This window comes from Tachypleus tridentatus, chromosome 2, assembly GCF_004210375.1.
Source record: "Tachypleus tridentatus isolate NWPU-2018 chromosome 2, ASM421037v1, whole genome shotgun sequence".
Classification (NCBI taxonomy): Eukaryota; Metazoa; Arthropoda; class Merostomata; order Xiphosura; family Limulidae; genus Tachypleus; species Tachypleus tridentatus.
In genome coordinates this window covers 21,763,852-21,778,168 of record NC_134826.1, presented here as the reverse complement: position 1 = coordinate 21,778,168, position 14,317 = coordinate 21,763,852, and the positions used below count along the sequence as shown (strand labels likewise).

Here is a 14,317-nt window from a genome sequence, read left to right as displayed (position 1 = left end):
CCTGCCACGACCACTTTCAGAGGATCATTAGGGATGAAGCAACCATTGAATTTAATTGATTACTTACTAAAGAAGATTCATCAGTGATAGGATAGCCAGTGATGACTATTGATATGTCACCCCATCTTTATATTATGGGCCTCAGAAGAGAAGACCACCAAAATGATTTGGTTAATGAGCAGTTTACTGTAGTGTTTTGCTTTTCTATTAGGACTACTTAGAAAACTTTACACTTTAGGTAGGAGCAAGAGCTGTAAGTTATATTTTTAATGCTTTCATCTAGATGTTAGATAAAGAGCATGTGGTATTAAGATTGGAAAATTTATAAAAGTAAGCCTAGAGTACCTAGAAAGTTTTAAATTTGACAGAAAGAATCTGGTAACTTTAAAAAATATCTAGAAGTGAGATATCAGATATAAAAGCTACTGAATCTGTCAGTTAGTAAGCTAACAGCAAATCATACAATGTTTTGTTTTCACTTGGTATAGCGCCTGACATTCAGTGAAATATTTGGATCCATGTTCGATCAGCTTTGAAACTGTAGAAATAAGTTCAGTTTTGTGTTAATCATAAAACCATTATCAAGGTATTTCTATAGGAACGTCATTTATAAAATTAGGTCTACAAGTGATGTAACGTATTACATTTTATCCTAGTTGGTGTTTCTGATTTGTTAATTGTCATGGTTATGTCATGTTATGTTAATGTTTACACTTTTGAGAGATAATTAATATGCTTTTTATTCATGTCGCGAGTGTGAAGTTAATTGATTTTAAAGTTGAATTTAATTATCGACTTGAGGATAAACATAAACAATGGGAGAAGAGAAGAGTGGTATTTAAGCATACTATATATATATTCTACCATATTTTAATGTCAAATGCTTTTTTTAATGCTTTGACGTTTCTCAGAACAATGGCCTAGAAAACTATTAATTTGACTCCATTCTAGCTGTCTCTGTTTCTTTAATGGTTCTTAATACTGTTAAAAATATTCTGGAAATTTATATTTATTAGCAAACTTTAGTAATGGACTCATTATACCACTGTGTAATTAATAAAATAAGAAAAAAGTAAAGGCTCCAATCACTGGTCTCTGAGGTAATTCTTGATGACAAAACCCACTTGAATTAAAAATGTAACTCAGAACGGCTGGTATGGGTATTAACACTTTTACTTATCAATGAAAGTGTTAATATCCATACCAGCCGTTCTGAGAAACATAATCTCTGAGGTCATCACTAGCAACAAATGTCCAATATGACTTTCTGTTTTCTTTCACTTTAACCTAGCTACTCTTAACCAGTTTACTAGTCTTTTCACATCCTTCCCACCTATTTAATATGTAAGATATCCAAAGTAATATAAATAGTCCCTGGTTCGTATGCATAATTAAACAGGTAAAAAATTATTGCATTTGCTGAAATAAAACTTTCAAACTTTTACTTTATTTCACGTAAGTAATCGTTTATGCCAGTTGTATGTCTATAATAATTTGACTTACACAAAACTGCTCTTTTGAATTTATGCTTCTTTAATCGGTGTTCATTATTTTTCTTATTGTTGACCCTTATATTCTTATAAATATGTTTAATACATTATTTACAAATATTAAAACCAACAAAGGTAACTGAAGCGCCATCTAAGGATCACAATATATCCTTTTTCAAAGAATTGTGGGATGTGATTGATCTTTTCTTTACAAGTCGTCATGGAGGAGGTAAGGATTATGCTAAACTCTGTTAATAAATCTGTTGAGATCTAAAAATTGTTAAATTTTACTGATATTTCTGTACAGTGTTATAGAATTTAAGATGGCACTGATTTCATTTTTATAGTTATTTTTAAGTTTTATAAAACACGTTTTTAGTGTTCTTTTGACTTGTGTTCTAGACGCGTCTCGAAGCAGCACTTATGCCTGCTATATTAAATATGTGTAAAGTTTTTTTAGCTTGAATAATGATTATTATAGTAAGCTTTACTTGTCTCCGAATTAAACTTCAATTAACCTTAGTCGTTTTATGTTCATATGTCATTGTTTCGTGATTGACTGATGTCTGATAAAATGCTTTTACCTCAGAAGTACGTAAGCCTAACGAGACTGAAGAAATTTTGGTGATATGTAAATAATGAAAATAAGTTCATATACCAATGAATTTTACAGTTTTAAGGTGATAAATTCATAGTACAAGGTAAATGTGATTTATAGTTTATGATAAACAAAAATTATATCTATAAATCGACTTTAATATTCACATTACCTTCCAGTTGGAACAGTATTAACAAAATGTCACAATCGGCGATTCACCTGATAGTGTGACTCGTGTTAAAGCAAGATGAAATGTTCTATTTAAAGTCCATGCATTTCAAACTTATTCCCAAGTATTCATATTATGTGGATAAATGAAATTAAAATGGTCAATAATCAGATATTAATAATGAAATACAAGCTTATCTATGAAAGTATAGGAGAGGATTTGTAGTCACGTTGGTTGTGCACTTAATGCAACAGATGTATGTTAGTACTAGTAGTAACCTGTCCATTCTACGTTGTCATTGATGTAATTGATCATTCATACCACTATTGCAGCACACATTTTGTTATTGTAACTACACCCAATGATATTAAAACAAGCGGTTTCTGGGAAAATGCATACTGTGTACAATCTCCATTGTGTGATGTGTTTATTTTAATTTGGCAGATGTCTGTTTATTAGTTTGTGCATTACACTTGAGGTATGAAAAAATGGTTTCATTAGAAAATACTTTTTAACCAGGGTTTCATTCACAAAACATGTTATCTGTAAACTTGTGTACTCTCTTTGTTTTTGCATTCTACAGTTTGTAAAATGGCTATGATGAATACCTTCCAAAACATTCGCGGTTTCCACCAGAAGGGTCGAACCCTGAAGATGGTATTGCCTGCTGGATGTCTGAGTCATTATTTAACTTGTGTAATAAATAATGTTGAGTTTCTAAGGAAGATTTTATTGTAAATATGACACTTCTTTTTGAAGGGAGAACAGGTAGAGGTAAAGAAGAAACGTACTTTTAGGAAGTACACTTACCGAGGTGTTGACCTCGACCAGCTTCTTGACATGTCTACGTAAGTTTTTCGTTCTTAATATTTTGAGTAATTACTTGAATAGTAGCAATTAAAAAACAGTTCTGTATCTAGAAAGTGTCAGTTATCAAGTGATAGTCAACAGTTTAGACTGTTTTCTGTGAAGCAAAATAATTTTTGTCACTGTTATACTTGTTCGTTTATATTTTTGTAAAACTCTTGTAAATAGCCAAACAATTGTAAATCTACCTATGCTGAAGACAGCAATTTAAATGCTATTAAAACATTATTAATTTTTCAGTTATAGATTTTTGTGATTTCATTTGTATGGGAAAAGTTCAGTTATATGAGAAAGTAGTTTAAAAATAACTAACCCCATGTACATGGGTCAAACCATATTGAGAAAGTATTTACTGCAATTCTGAGTTTACTGTGTATATATCCCCAAAGTGTGGAAATTTGTAATGAAGTATTTTTACTAAAGATTTATGAATAAGAGGTGGCTTGTTAAAAATATTTTTAATAGTTCATTGACATAATTTGAACAATATCTTAAATAATCAGTGATGTTGAGAAAACCCACTTGTAGAGAAAGATGTATGTAAGAAAACAGTTTGTTTGGGTTGAGAATTTTTTAATTTTTTTTTTACGTAGAGGAGCTCCTGTACATAAATTTTCTCAACCCAAACGAGACGGTTTTTCATATTTAATCTTTTAAATGAATATCAGATACTCTGTCTGTCCTAACAACAATTGAACATGATCAAAATATACAGTGAATTGAAAAGTTGAAAAACACAAAATGAAATTGTCTCTTTCTATTTATTCTTTGGAGCTGTTATTTACCTTGTAGTTTTAACTGCTAATTCAGTTGCATCTTACTATGAATTTATTTCACTAAATTCTTGGGATTATTTTAAGAGCACACAACAATTAATATTCTAAAACATCTAACTGAACATTTAAAATTCATGAACTGAATGAAACACATTTACAAAAAAATGGAACTGATGTAAAATGTGTACCAAAACAAACCTTAAATTTTGAACAGTCTGCTCTTTTTTAGTTATAAATAGTTATAGAGCAAATATGATACAAAATTATTGATGTTTTTAAAAAGAACAGGATGACATACAAGGGTGTGGTATGTAGTTTTAGTGTTTTTTTTTGAAAGCTTGAATGTGGGAGATTTATATTCTGGCTTGTTTCTCTGTAGTACCACAAGTGTAATTCTTTGGACACTTGGATGATTGTACTATGGTAGTAATAGAAACAGCAGTCTATCACTGTGCTCAGATGTCAGTTGATAGATAATTTTAGTATTTAATTTTGATATTAAAAATCAAATTGCATTTTATAAAAGTAATTATAAACTATTTTAATATCAAGCTTAGTCATATATTGGTAGTATAATTCTTTGAAATTTGAATGTTAGTTTAAAAAGGCAGTAGTGTGTACCTTTGACTCTCCTGTACACATAGGGTTAGCAGTACTTTAAATATATGGTTCAGTCATAGAAATGTTTAGTGCTGTTACCAATACTTTGTTGATCTGTGTGTAATTTCAGTACTGGGTCTAAATTTATCATTCCAAAAGTTGGCACTTGGGAGGGAGGGTGTCAACGTTCATTTTTTGCAAGTTTTGATGGAAAATATATTTTTATATTTAGGGAACAGTTGATGGAGCTGCTTCATAGCCGTGCAAGAAGGCGTTTCTCCAGAGGTTTAAAAAGAAAACCGATGGCACTCATTAAGAAACTTCGTAAAGCTAAAAAAGAAGCTGACCCCCTTGAGAAACCTGAAGTTGTAAAAACTCATCTTCGAGATATGATCATTGTTCCAGAAATGGTTGGATCTATTGTGGGGGTGTATAATGGAAAGACTTTCAATCAAGTTGAAATTAAGGTAAGTGCATTTGAAATTTCTTTGGCTTTCGCTGTATATGTGCAAATTGAGGAATAGTGTATATTAATGTTTTATGACATGTTTTTGCAAGTAGGTGAAAAATTCTGTTGTGAAAGTATGTCCAATATAAATGCTACTGTTGAGTAATATGTCAGTTTTGACACTACTGATGCAGTGAAGCATTTTTCCAGTTTTTAATTTTATGAGTGCTACTAATTTAGAGATTTTGTTAAATTGGAAATATATTTGAAGTTCATGCCATCTATGAAACCTTAAATATGAGTGTTTTTTAATTGAGTTACAATAGAAACAAAAGTACTATATGACAAGTAATTGTTACACTGTTCATGTATTACATAATGGCTAAACTTGTCAAAGATTTTATTCATCATTTATGTAACAATTTAAAAGTTGTAGTTTGGAGTATTCTCCTTTACTGTTTATATTAAAATGGGTGGTTGAAAGCTACATTAATCATTTTTTGGACAAGAAAACTTATGAAAGATTAAGGTTAAGAAAGACTGGCTTCAGAAAGCAAAAGGTCTCATCTTATTTTTTCGCTTTTTTAATGTTTTTTGAGCAAATGTAAAAGTTTCTACCTTTTGCCTTAAAGTTGTGTGATGTATTATGAAACTTTAAACTCTGCACACTTGCACTAGGTGATTTACTGTTATTAATGATTAGTTTGAGTAATTTGTGGAGCAATAAAATTAGTGAAATTAAATATAAAATGTAGCAAGACTAAAGCTCAATAAGAAGCTGCAGTCATTATGGACAAAACGGTAACTTAGTACCACCACTAGTACTTGGTGGTCAAACTGACTGAGTGCATCTGGTGATAGGGTAGAGAAAAATGACCAGTATTATACAGTTTTAATGGAAAGTGAACTTGTTATTCATTTAGGAGGTTCTGGTGGCTGTGTAATTAAAATATAAAGACAGATGAAAATGTACTTTTATTCACAACTTGGAAGTTGCCATGTTTTTTAGGCTAGTTAATTTGAGCCAGAATAGCTAATACAAGTTTAGAGACTAGTTTGAATCTTAGATGTATTGGACATACAGCAAATGCTCTACCAACTGAGTTTAAAGAGTCAACCTGCTAGCAATTCATAGTAAAGAATTTTTACTACTAATTCAGACTGTCATTTCAACATTGTTAGTTCCTTGCCTTGGGTGCAAGTGTGATACCTCTTGTATGTACTAGCAGTTCTTTAGCAACAAAGCATTTGTTAATAAGGCTCTTTTTATCAACTAACTTAGTACTGCCACTTATTTTCTGTTAATATCAGGTTGCAATCTTCTGCTTATTTCCATTCTTTCTCCTTTGAGTTGGAGTCAGTCCAAGAAATCTAGCACACCAGTTGGGTGTTCTACCATCCTGGCTAAAGGAATAACCCATTAGTACTTGGTGTAATGAACACAGGGACATATACACTACTGACCAAAATCTTAACACCAATGAACATAAAGAAAAAAATATGCATTTTGCATTGTTAGACTCAACTACTTATTTCAGTAGAGCTTTGAAAAATGAAGATAAGAAAAGGGAAAATAAAAACAACTGTAGCATTTAATAGGGAAAATGTGAACACTATGAAATGAGCCTGAATACTAGAAGTCCTAAAGAGGGTAGGAAATGCCCAACAAGAGGTCTCAGTAATGAGTTGCATGGTCAATATAAGCATTTGCAGAAGGCTGGCTGGAATGTTATTCCAAGTGGTGAAAAGGGCTTCATGAAGTCCTGTTTGGAATTGATGTACATTTCTGTAGACTTCCCTTGCCATTCACCCCCAAATATTTTCAATAGGGTTCAGTTTGGGCAAACATGCTTGATGGTCCAAAAGAATTGCATTATTTGCCATGGAAAAGTCCTTTGTCCTGTGGGCATTGTGGATTGCAGCATTGTCCTGCTGAAAGATCCAGTCATTTCCACACAAGCGAGGGCCTTCAGTCAATAAGGATGCTCTCTCCGACATGCCAATGTAGCCATCTACTGTTTGACACCCCTGTATAACCTCAAGCTCCATTGTTCCATGTAAGGAGAAAGCACCCCAGATCATGATGGAACCTCCTCCACTGTGTCATATAGAAAATGACTAGTGGGATATCCTTATCATGCCAGTAACATTGGAAGCCATTTGAACTATCCAGGTTAATGTTTTTTCTCATCAGATAACAAAACCCTCATCCACTTTTCCATGTTCCATGTTGATAAGCATCAACAAAGTTTAACCGAGCTGTTTCATGGTGTGAAAGGAGGTGTGGCCTTTGAAGATGTTTATGGTTTTTAAAGCCTTTCTCGCGTAGATGCTATCTTATTGTTCTTGAGTTGCATTCTGTGTCCGTAAGGGCCTTAATCTGGTTCAATGATCGGCTGGTGTCTTGCTGGACAACCCGTCGAATACTCTGCTTAATGTTGGCCAAATTTTCTTGGGCGAACCATTTGAAATTTTTGTTCTGTATCCCTCAGGGTTTTCTAAGAAATTTGCAACAGCAGTTTTACTACGTCCAATCTCGCCAGCGATGGCACGTTAAGAGAGACCTTGCTTTTACAGCTCGACAATTCTGCCATGTTCAAACTGTCAACTTTTTCAGCTTTTGCCATGCTTTTACCCAATGTAACATAGGAGATGTTGACAATGCTCATGCTTGAACACAGATGACTCAATTTCGTTAAGTGTTTACTGATTAACGCTTCGTTTCAGTATGGTCTTAAACTTTTGACCACTTAGTATTTAGGCTCATTTCATAGTGTTCACATTTTCCTTATTAAATACTAAAAAAGTTTATTTTTATTTTCCCTTTTATTATTTTCATCTTTTGAAGCTCTACTCAAATAAGTGGTTGAGTCTAACAATGCAAAATGCATATATTTTCTTTATGTTCATTTGCCTTAAGATTTTGGTCAGCAGTGTACTTGTTTATTGCAAGTATCAAATTATATTGTATTTTAGCTTTTTTTTATTCACTTGTTTAATACCATACAGGTTCGGGTAATTCCACTTTGTAACTATTTAAACATTCCAAATTATCTCTCGATACCTTAAATATATTTTTATGAAATTTGGTGAACTTTTAGTAAACCTTGTGTTGATATACAATCAGATGTTTTAAATTATTTTTACTCAGGATTTATTGTGAATACATAGTAACTTCTTTGATTACAAAGTGATTTAAGTAAACATCAGATTTGTTTTGCAGTTAAAACAAGTTTTATCTGCTAGTTTCTCTACCCCAATCCTATATGGACTTTTAGTCTTAACTGACCCTGTAATCACCACAGAAAAGAATTAAACCTATGTGCTGTTTTTTCTTTCTAGAATTATTGCAGGTAGTCACAGAAAATTACACTGGCTTATTTTATATAGCTTGAGACTCATAATAACAGTTTTTCTACTTTTCTGTGTTATTTGCTATTTGAACCTGAAGTGTGTAAGTGGTAATTTTGCCACACAAGATAGAAATCACTTGGTACGTGCATAGCCTGTGTTGTACTGTTATTTATTATTATTGTACCTGAGACTACTATATTAATTCTTTTAACCCCAGTATTTTTTACTATGCATGTAATATTCAAAATGTAATTAAACCACTTTGTTATATTACTGAGCATATCATAAAATCTTAGCCAACAATTCGTATTTTAAAGGTATATCCTAATTCTATAAGGAAGTATTTTTAAAAAATCATGAATTTCTTCTTGTATGATGAAACACTTGATATATTTTTTCTGGCCATCTTGTTTTCTTTTTTCCATCACATTTTGAAAGAGCAAGCAATTAAATGCAAGTTAGAGTTGTTATTGCTAAGACAAACCATGATATCCAGTATGGTACTTAACTCCATTCACAAGATTAGCTATTATCTTTCAGCACTTCCCTCATTATGCATGTGACAAACCTTCTGCTCTCCCTAATAAAACCAAGTGATTCACAGATGTCTCATGTAAGTCAACATGCATCACTTTTTCACTTATAAGTGTGACATCATGACATGTTCTGCACACCCCTACCAAACTCCCTCCTTGTTTGGTAGCATTCAAGCTAAACATACTTTTCTATTTGCTTATTGCTGACTGAGTTTTCTTCACAAAGTGATGGATTTTAATCTTCAAATAATCTGTTCAACAAAACGTTTTTCCATAATTATTAGTTAATTTGCATCACTTTATTTCTGCACTCGAGTTTTGTGAGGCTTTACCATGCAATGCATTGCAAGGCACACCTTACCACTTCAAGGGGTTACAATAGCATCTAGCATTTGTTGTGGGCTTCTGGTGCGAATGACCCAACAGTAGATTCATCTCCTGTTAAGCATCAGAATGCTGAATATTACAGGGTCCAATCTTTTTCCCTGAACTTTGCTGTGGCTTCTAAAGAAACTCCAAATCTTCTGCTGGCTGATGATGACTGTAGAGTTGTTTTATTCCTGAACAAGTGTGGTCAGATGGGTTAAGGGCATTTGACTCGTAATCTGAAGGTCGTGGGTTCAAATCCCTGTTGCACCAAACATCCCCTTTCAGCCATAGGGGAGTTATAATGTGATGGTCAATCTCACTATTTGTTGGTAGTGAGTAGCCCAAGAGTTGGCAGTGGGTGGTGATGACTACCTGCCCTTCCCTCTAGTATCACACTGCTAAATTAGGGACGGCTAGTGCAGATAGCTCTTATGTAGCTTTGCACAAAAAAAAATTCCTGTACTAACCATTTCTTTTTTCATCTCATCCTTCGCTTTATTTGCACAGCTTTTCCACCTTTGGTTTTCTTTCTCCATCTGTTAACCTGACATTTCCATGAGAGGATTATAAAGCCCAAGAACTGAAATATTAATTAATATTTAAAAACTTGGAAAATCAGCTGTGCACATGCTACTGGAGTATTATCAATTTAAGAATTATTTAAACCTGTGTTGTGAATGATGCTGTACATAATTTTTTTTTGATTTTCTCAAAACTTAACTTTATTTGTTTTTCACTTACAAAAACTTGGATTTGGTAAAACTGATTTCGATACGAGTTATTTGACTATGGAAAAGGCCATGTGCTTCATGTTAAGGTATAAGTGTGAGAGAAGATCTCCGGTTCCAGGAGAGGGGTGGGATCAGGTATAACAGTGATCTGGCTTGTTTTGGTTTGAATATTTAAATAAATAAATTATACTGGTTTGTTTTTTTCCAAAGTTTTTGGGTGAAAATTAGGGTGCTGGCATTAAAATGAATAATTACTTTACAGCCTGAAATGATTGGCCATTACCTGGGGGAATTTAGCATCACTTACAAGCCAGTTAAACATGGAAGACCTGGTATTGGTGCAACACATTCATCTCGATTTATTCCTCTCAAGTAAACTTTGGTTGCTTTCTGTAATATAACTGAAGAAGAAAATAAAAACCTTGAAAAAGAAGTTACTTGTTTAATTTTTAATGTGACATGAGTAATTTAAGCGTCTAAAATGAATTCTTACTTCCTAGTTGGTTTCCTGAATTAACAGCGACTCATTAATTATAGAAGGTATTGCTCGTAATTGTTTACTGTTGATATTTTTATACTTCTGCCTACTCGTTAGAAAATTTGGGTAGTCATGTCAAGAAACCTGGGTTGTCAAAATAATATTCTTTTAATATTAAAGTGATGTTACAATTATTTTAAGGAGAGATTTTAGAGGCTGAACACGAGCTACTGTGGCAATGATGATTACATTCCACAACATTCGCGGTTTCCACCAGAAGGGTTTAACCCTAAAGATGGTCTCGCCTGCTGGATGTCTGAGTCACTGTAACTATGATAGTAAGTTAAGATTAAATTTGAATAATGTTTTTGTAATTCCTTTGAGGAAATAAACATTTTTATCCTGTTCACTGTGTGTGTGTGTGTGATTTCAATGTTTATTAAGAACAAATCAAAATATTTAACAGTTAAGTATTTGTAGGAAATGTGGGTAGAAATGTAAAGAAACCCTTGCTGACAAAATAATATTATTTTAATGTTAAAAGTGATATTAGCGGCTGAACACGAGCTACTGTGGCAATGATGATTATATTCCACAACATTCGCGGTTTCCACCAGAAGGGATTAACCCTAAAGATGGTCTTGCCTGCTGGATGTCTGAGCCACTGTAGCAATTGTGCTCACTTTTAAGTGTTGCAGACTCTATTTTCACAAATTCTATCTTTCTAGTATGTTTCAGAATAAAATAAAAATTTTGCTTATACTATGGAATTTTTTTATTAAATATTGTGACAGCTTGTTTATACGTTTTGCAATACCTGAATGGTTTAACCTCACAATTAGCCAGAAAGGTTCAAGGTTAACAACGGGAAAGAATGTGATAGTTGTTAATTTTCAGATAACATATGGAAATATATGAATTTGTGTAAATTATAGTAAAGCTGTTCAGATATTAAGTGTACTGCAGCTTTGTAACCCATTTTCTCAGTTAGCAGGTCTACATACAGTTCTACATAAATATTAATACATTACATGTCATAACGAGTACCTTCGAATCTTAAATTTTACTTACAACATTACAATCATCTATTCTAAATAGTTTAAATAAATTATGCATGATCAGTTTTATTTAGGAAAAGTGATTGGAAGCTTAAACCTTTAAGTATAGAATCACCAATTGAATTTTGTTCAGTGTTCATCCAAAATTAATCAGATGAAAATGGGATATCTTCAGGGATATTGTGTAATTCTCTAACTTTCAGATAATTTTTGAAATGTTATTAATTAATTACAGTTCATAATTCAACATAACTTTACCTAGTGAAAATTATGATAGTGACAATGATGAATACATTCTACAAACACTTGCGGTTTCCATCTGAAGAGCTTAACTTTAAAGATGGTACTCCTTGGTTGATAACTACTCTACAATGTATCTTACAGTTAGCAATTGCTAAAATTCAATGTCATTTTGTAGAAAATGTTTAAAAATAAACGTTTTTCAACTGTTCCATAAGTGTGTGTGTGCTTTCAGTATTTTCCTGAGAAAAGCTAATGTCTGTTATCAGTTCTGAGAATACAATCAATTTTATTAATTTCATCTACATAACAATGTTAAAATATGTAGTCATAAGGGAAAGTAGGTATAAGTATTAAATAATTTGCGCTAAGAAAATCAAATCGAAAAATAACGTCGTAAAATTTTGTTGTAACAATGTGAGATTTAAGCTGATAAGCGTGAACTACTGATTCTGTGCTAAACACCAAGAAAATATGGAAATAAATAACTTGTGACGAGAAAATGAAATTTATTTTAAAATAGTATTTATTTGTTCCTGCGAGTATGTTTTAACAACGTAAGATTTTAGCAGTTGAACACGAACTATTGTGGCAATGATGATTACATTCCACAACATTCGCGGTTTCCACCGGAAGGGTTTAACCCTAAAGATGGTCTCGCCTGCTGGATGTCTGAGTCACTGTAACTATGATAGTAAGTTAAGATTAAATTTGAATAATGTTTTGTAATTCCTTTGAGGAAATAAACATTTTTATCCTGTTCACTGTGTGTGTGTGTGTGATTTCAATGTTTATTAAGAACAAATCAAAATATTTAACAGTTAAGTATTTGTAGGAAATGTGGGTAGAAATGTAAAGAAACCCTTGCTGACAAAATAATATTATTTTAATGTTAAAAGTGATGTTAGCGGCTGAACACGAGCTACTGTGGCAATGATGATTATATTCCACAACATTCGCGGTTTCCACCAGAAGGGATTAACCCTAAAGATGGTCTTGCCTGCTGGATGTCTGAGCCAATGTAGCTGTTATGGTTAAATGTGAACAATGTTTTTTGTAATTACTTTGAAAAAATAAACGTTTTTATACTGTTCATTGTACGTGTGTGTGTGTGTGTATCAGAACGGCTGTTATGGGCATTAACCCCTTTATTGATAAGAAAAGAAGTTTCGATTTTTCTAAGCCATTTTCAGGTTAAGAAAGAGAGCTTGCAAGTGACCATTGCCGGATACACATCTTAGAAACGAAAGTATAAACGGGTACAGGACTGTGGGGTGCGATGCAGTTGGATGTTATGTTATTAATTAGGTACAGATGAAAAGGTGTTTCTTTACATCGGTTTAAAACCTCAAACAATTGGACAGTTCGGTATTTGTAAATCTTTTTATACATTTCACCTGTAGTATTCTATATTAGAATGTTAACTCAGGTACTCGTTAGAAAATTTGGGTAGTCGTGTCAAGAAACCTGGGCTGTCAAAATAATATTCTTTTAATATTAAAGTGATGTTACAATTATTTTAAGGAGAGATTTTAGCGGCTGAACACGAGCTACTGTGGCAATGATGATTACATTCCACAACATTCGCGGTTTCCACCAGAAGGGTTTAACCCTAAAGATGGTCTCGCCTGCTGGATGTCTGAGTCACTGTAACTATGATAGTAAGTTAAGATTAAATTTGAATAATGTTTTGTAATTCTTTGAGCATTTTTATCCTGTTCACTGTGTGTGTGTGTGTGATTTCAATGTTTATTAAGAACAAATCAAAATATTTAACAGTTAAGTATTTGTAGGAAATGTGGGTAGAAATGTAAAGAAACCCTTGCTGACAAAATAATATTATTTTAATGTTAAAAGTGATATTAGCGGCTGAACACGAGCTACTGTGGCAATGATGATTATATTCCACAACATTCGCGGTTTCCACCAGAAGGGATTAACCCTAAAGATGGTCTTGCCTGCTGGATGTCTGAGCCACTGTAGCAATTGTGCTCACTTTTAAGTGTTGCAGACTCTATTTTCAAATATCTTTCTAGTATGTTTCAGAATAAAATAAAAATTTTGCTTATACTATGGAATTTTTTTATTAATTATTGTGACAGCTTGTTTATTCGTTTTGCAATACCTGAATGGTTTAACCTCACAATTAGCCAGAAAGGTTCAAGGTTAACAACGGGAAAGAATGTGATAGTTGTTAATTTTCAGATAACATATGGAAATATATGAATTTGTGTAAATTATAGTAAAGCTGTTCAGATATTAAGTGTACTGCAGCTTTGTAACCCATTTTCTCAGTTAGCAGGTCTACATACAGTTCTACATAAATATTAATACATTACATGTCATAACGAGTACCTTCGAATCTTAAATTTTACTTACAACATTACAATCATCTATTCTAAATAGTTTAAATAAATTATGCATGATCAGTTTTATTTAGGAAAAGTGATTGGAAGCTTAAACCTTTAAGTATAGAATCACCAATTGAATTTTGTTCAGTGTTCATCCAAAATTAATCAGATGAAAATGGGATATCTTCAGGGATATTGTGTAATTCTCTAACTTTCAGATAATTTTTGAAATGTTATTAATTAATTACAGTT

The 14,317-nt window shown here is 32.5% G+C and overlaps 1 protein-coding gene and 1 long non-coding RNA gene across 2 annotated transcripts; one reads left to right on the top strand and one right to left on the bottom strand.

Annotated features, from left to right (window-relative positions):
- Window positions 1–1,645: 1,645 nt before the first annotated feature.
- Window positions 1,646–10,371, top strand: RpS15 (ribosomal protein S15). Its single transcript, XM_076480222.1, has 4 exons — window positions 1,646–1,719; window positions 3,017–3,105; window positions 4,733–4,967; window positions 10,201–10,371. The coding sequence occupies exons 1-4, from the start codon at window positions 1,711–1,713 to the stop codon at window positions 10,312–10,314; spliced, it is 447 nt and encodes a 148-aa protein (XP_076336337.1). The 5' UTR covers window positions 1,646–1,710; the 3' UTR covers window positions 10,315–10,371.
- Window positions 10,301–13,371, bottom strand: LOC143239299 (uncharacterized). Its single transcript, XR_013021108.1, has 2 exons — window positions 13,182–13,371; window positions 10,301–10,560 (listed from the first exon to the last, which is right to left on the bottom strand). It is a non-coding gene; the product is annotated as an uncharacterized LOC143239299 (long non-coding RNA).
- Window positions 13,372–14,317: the final 946 nt, after the last annotated feature.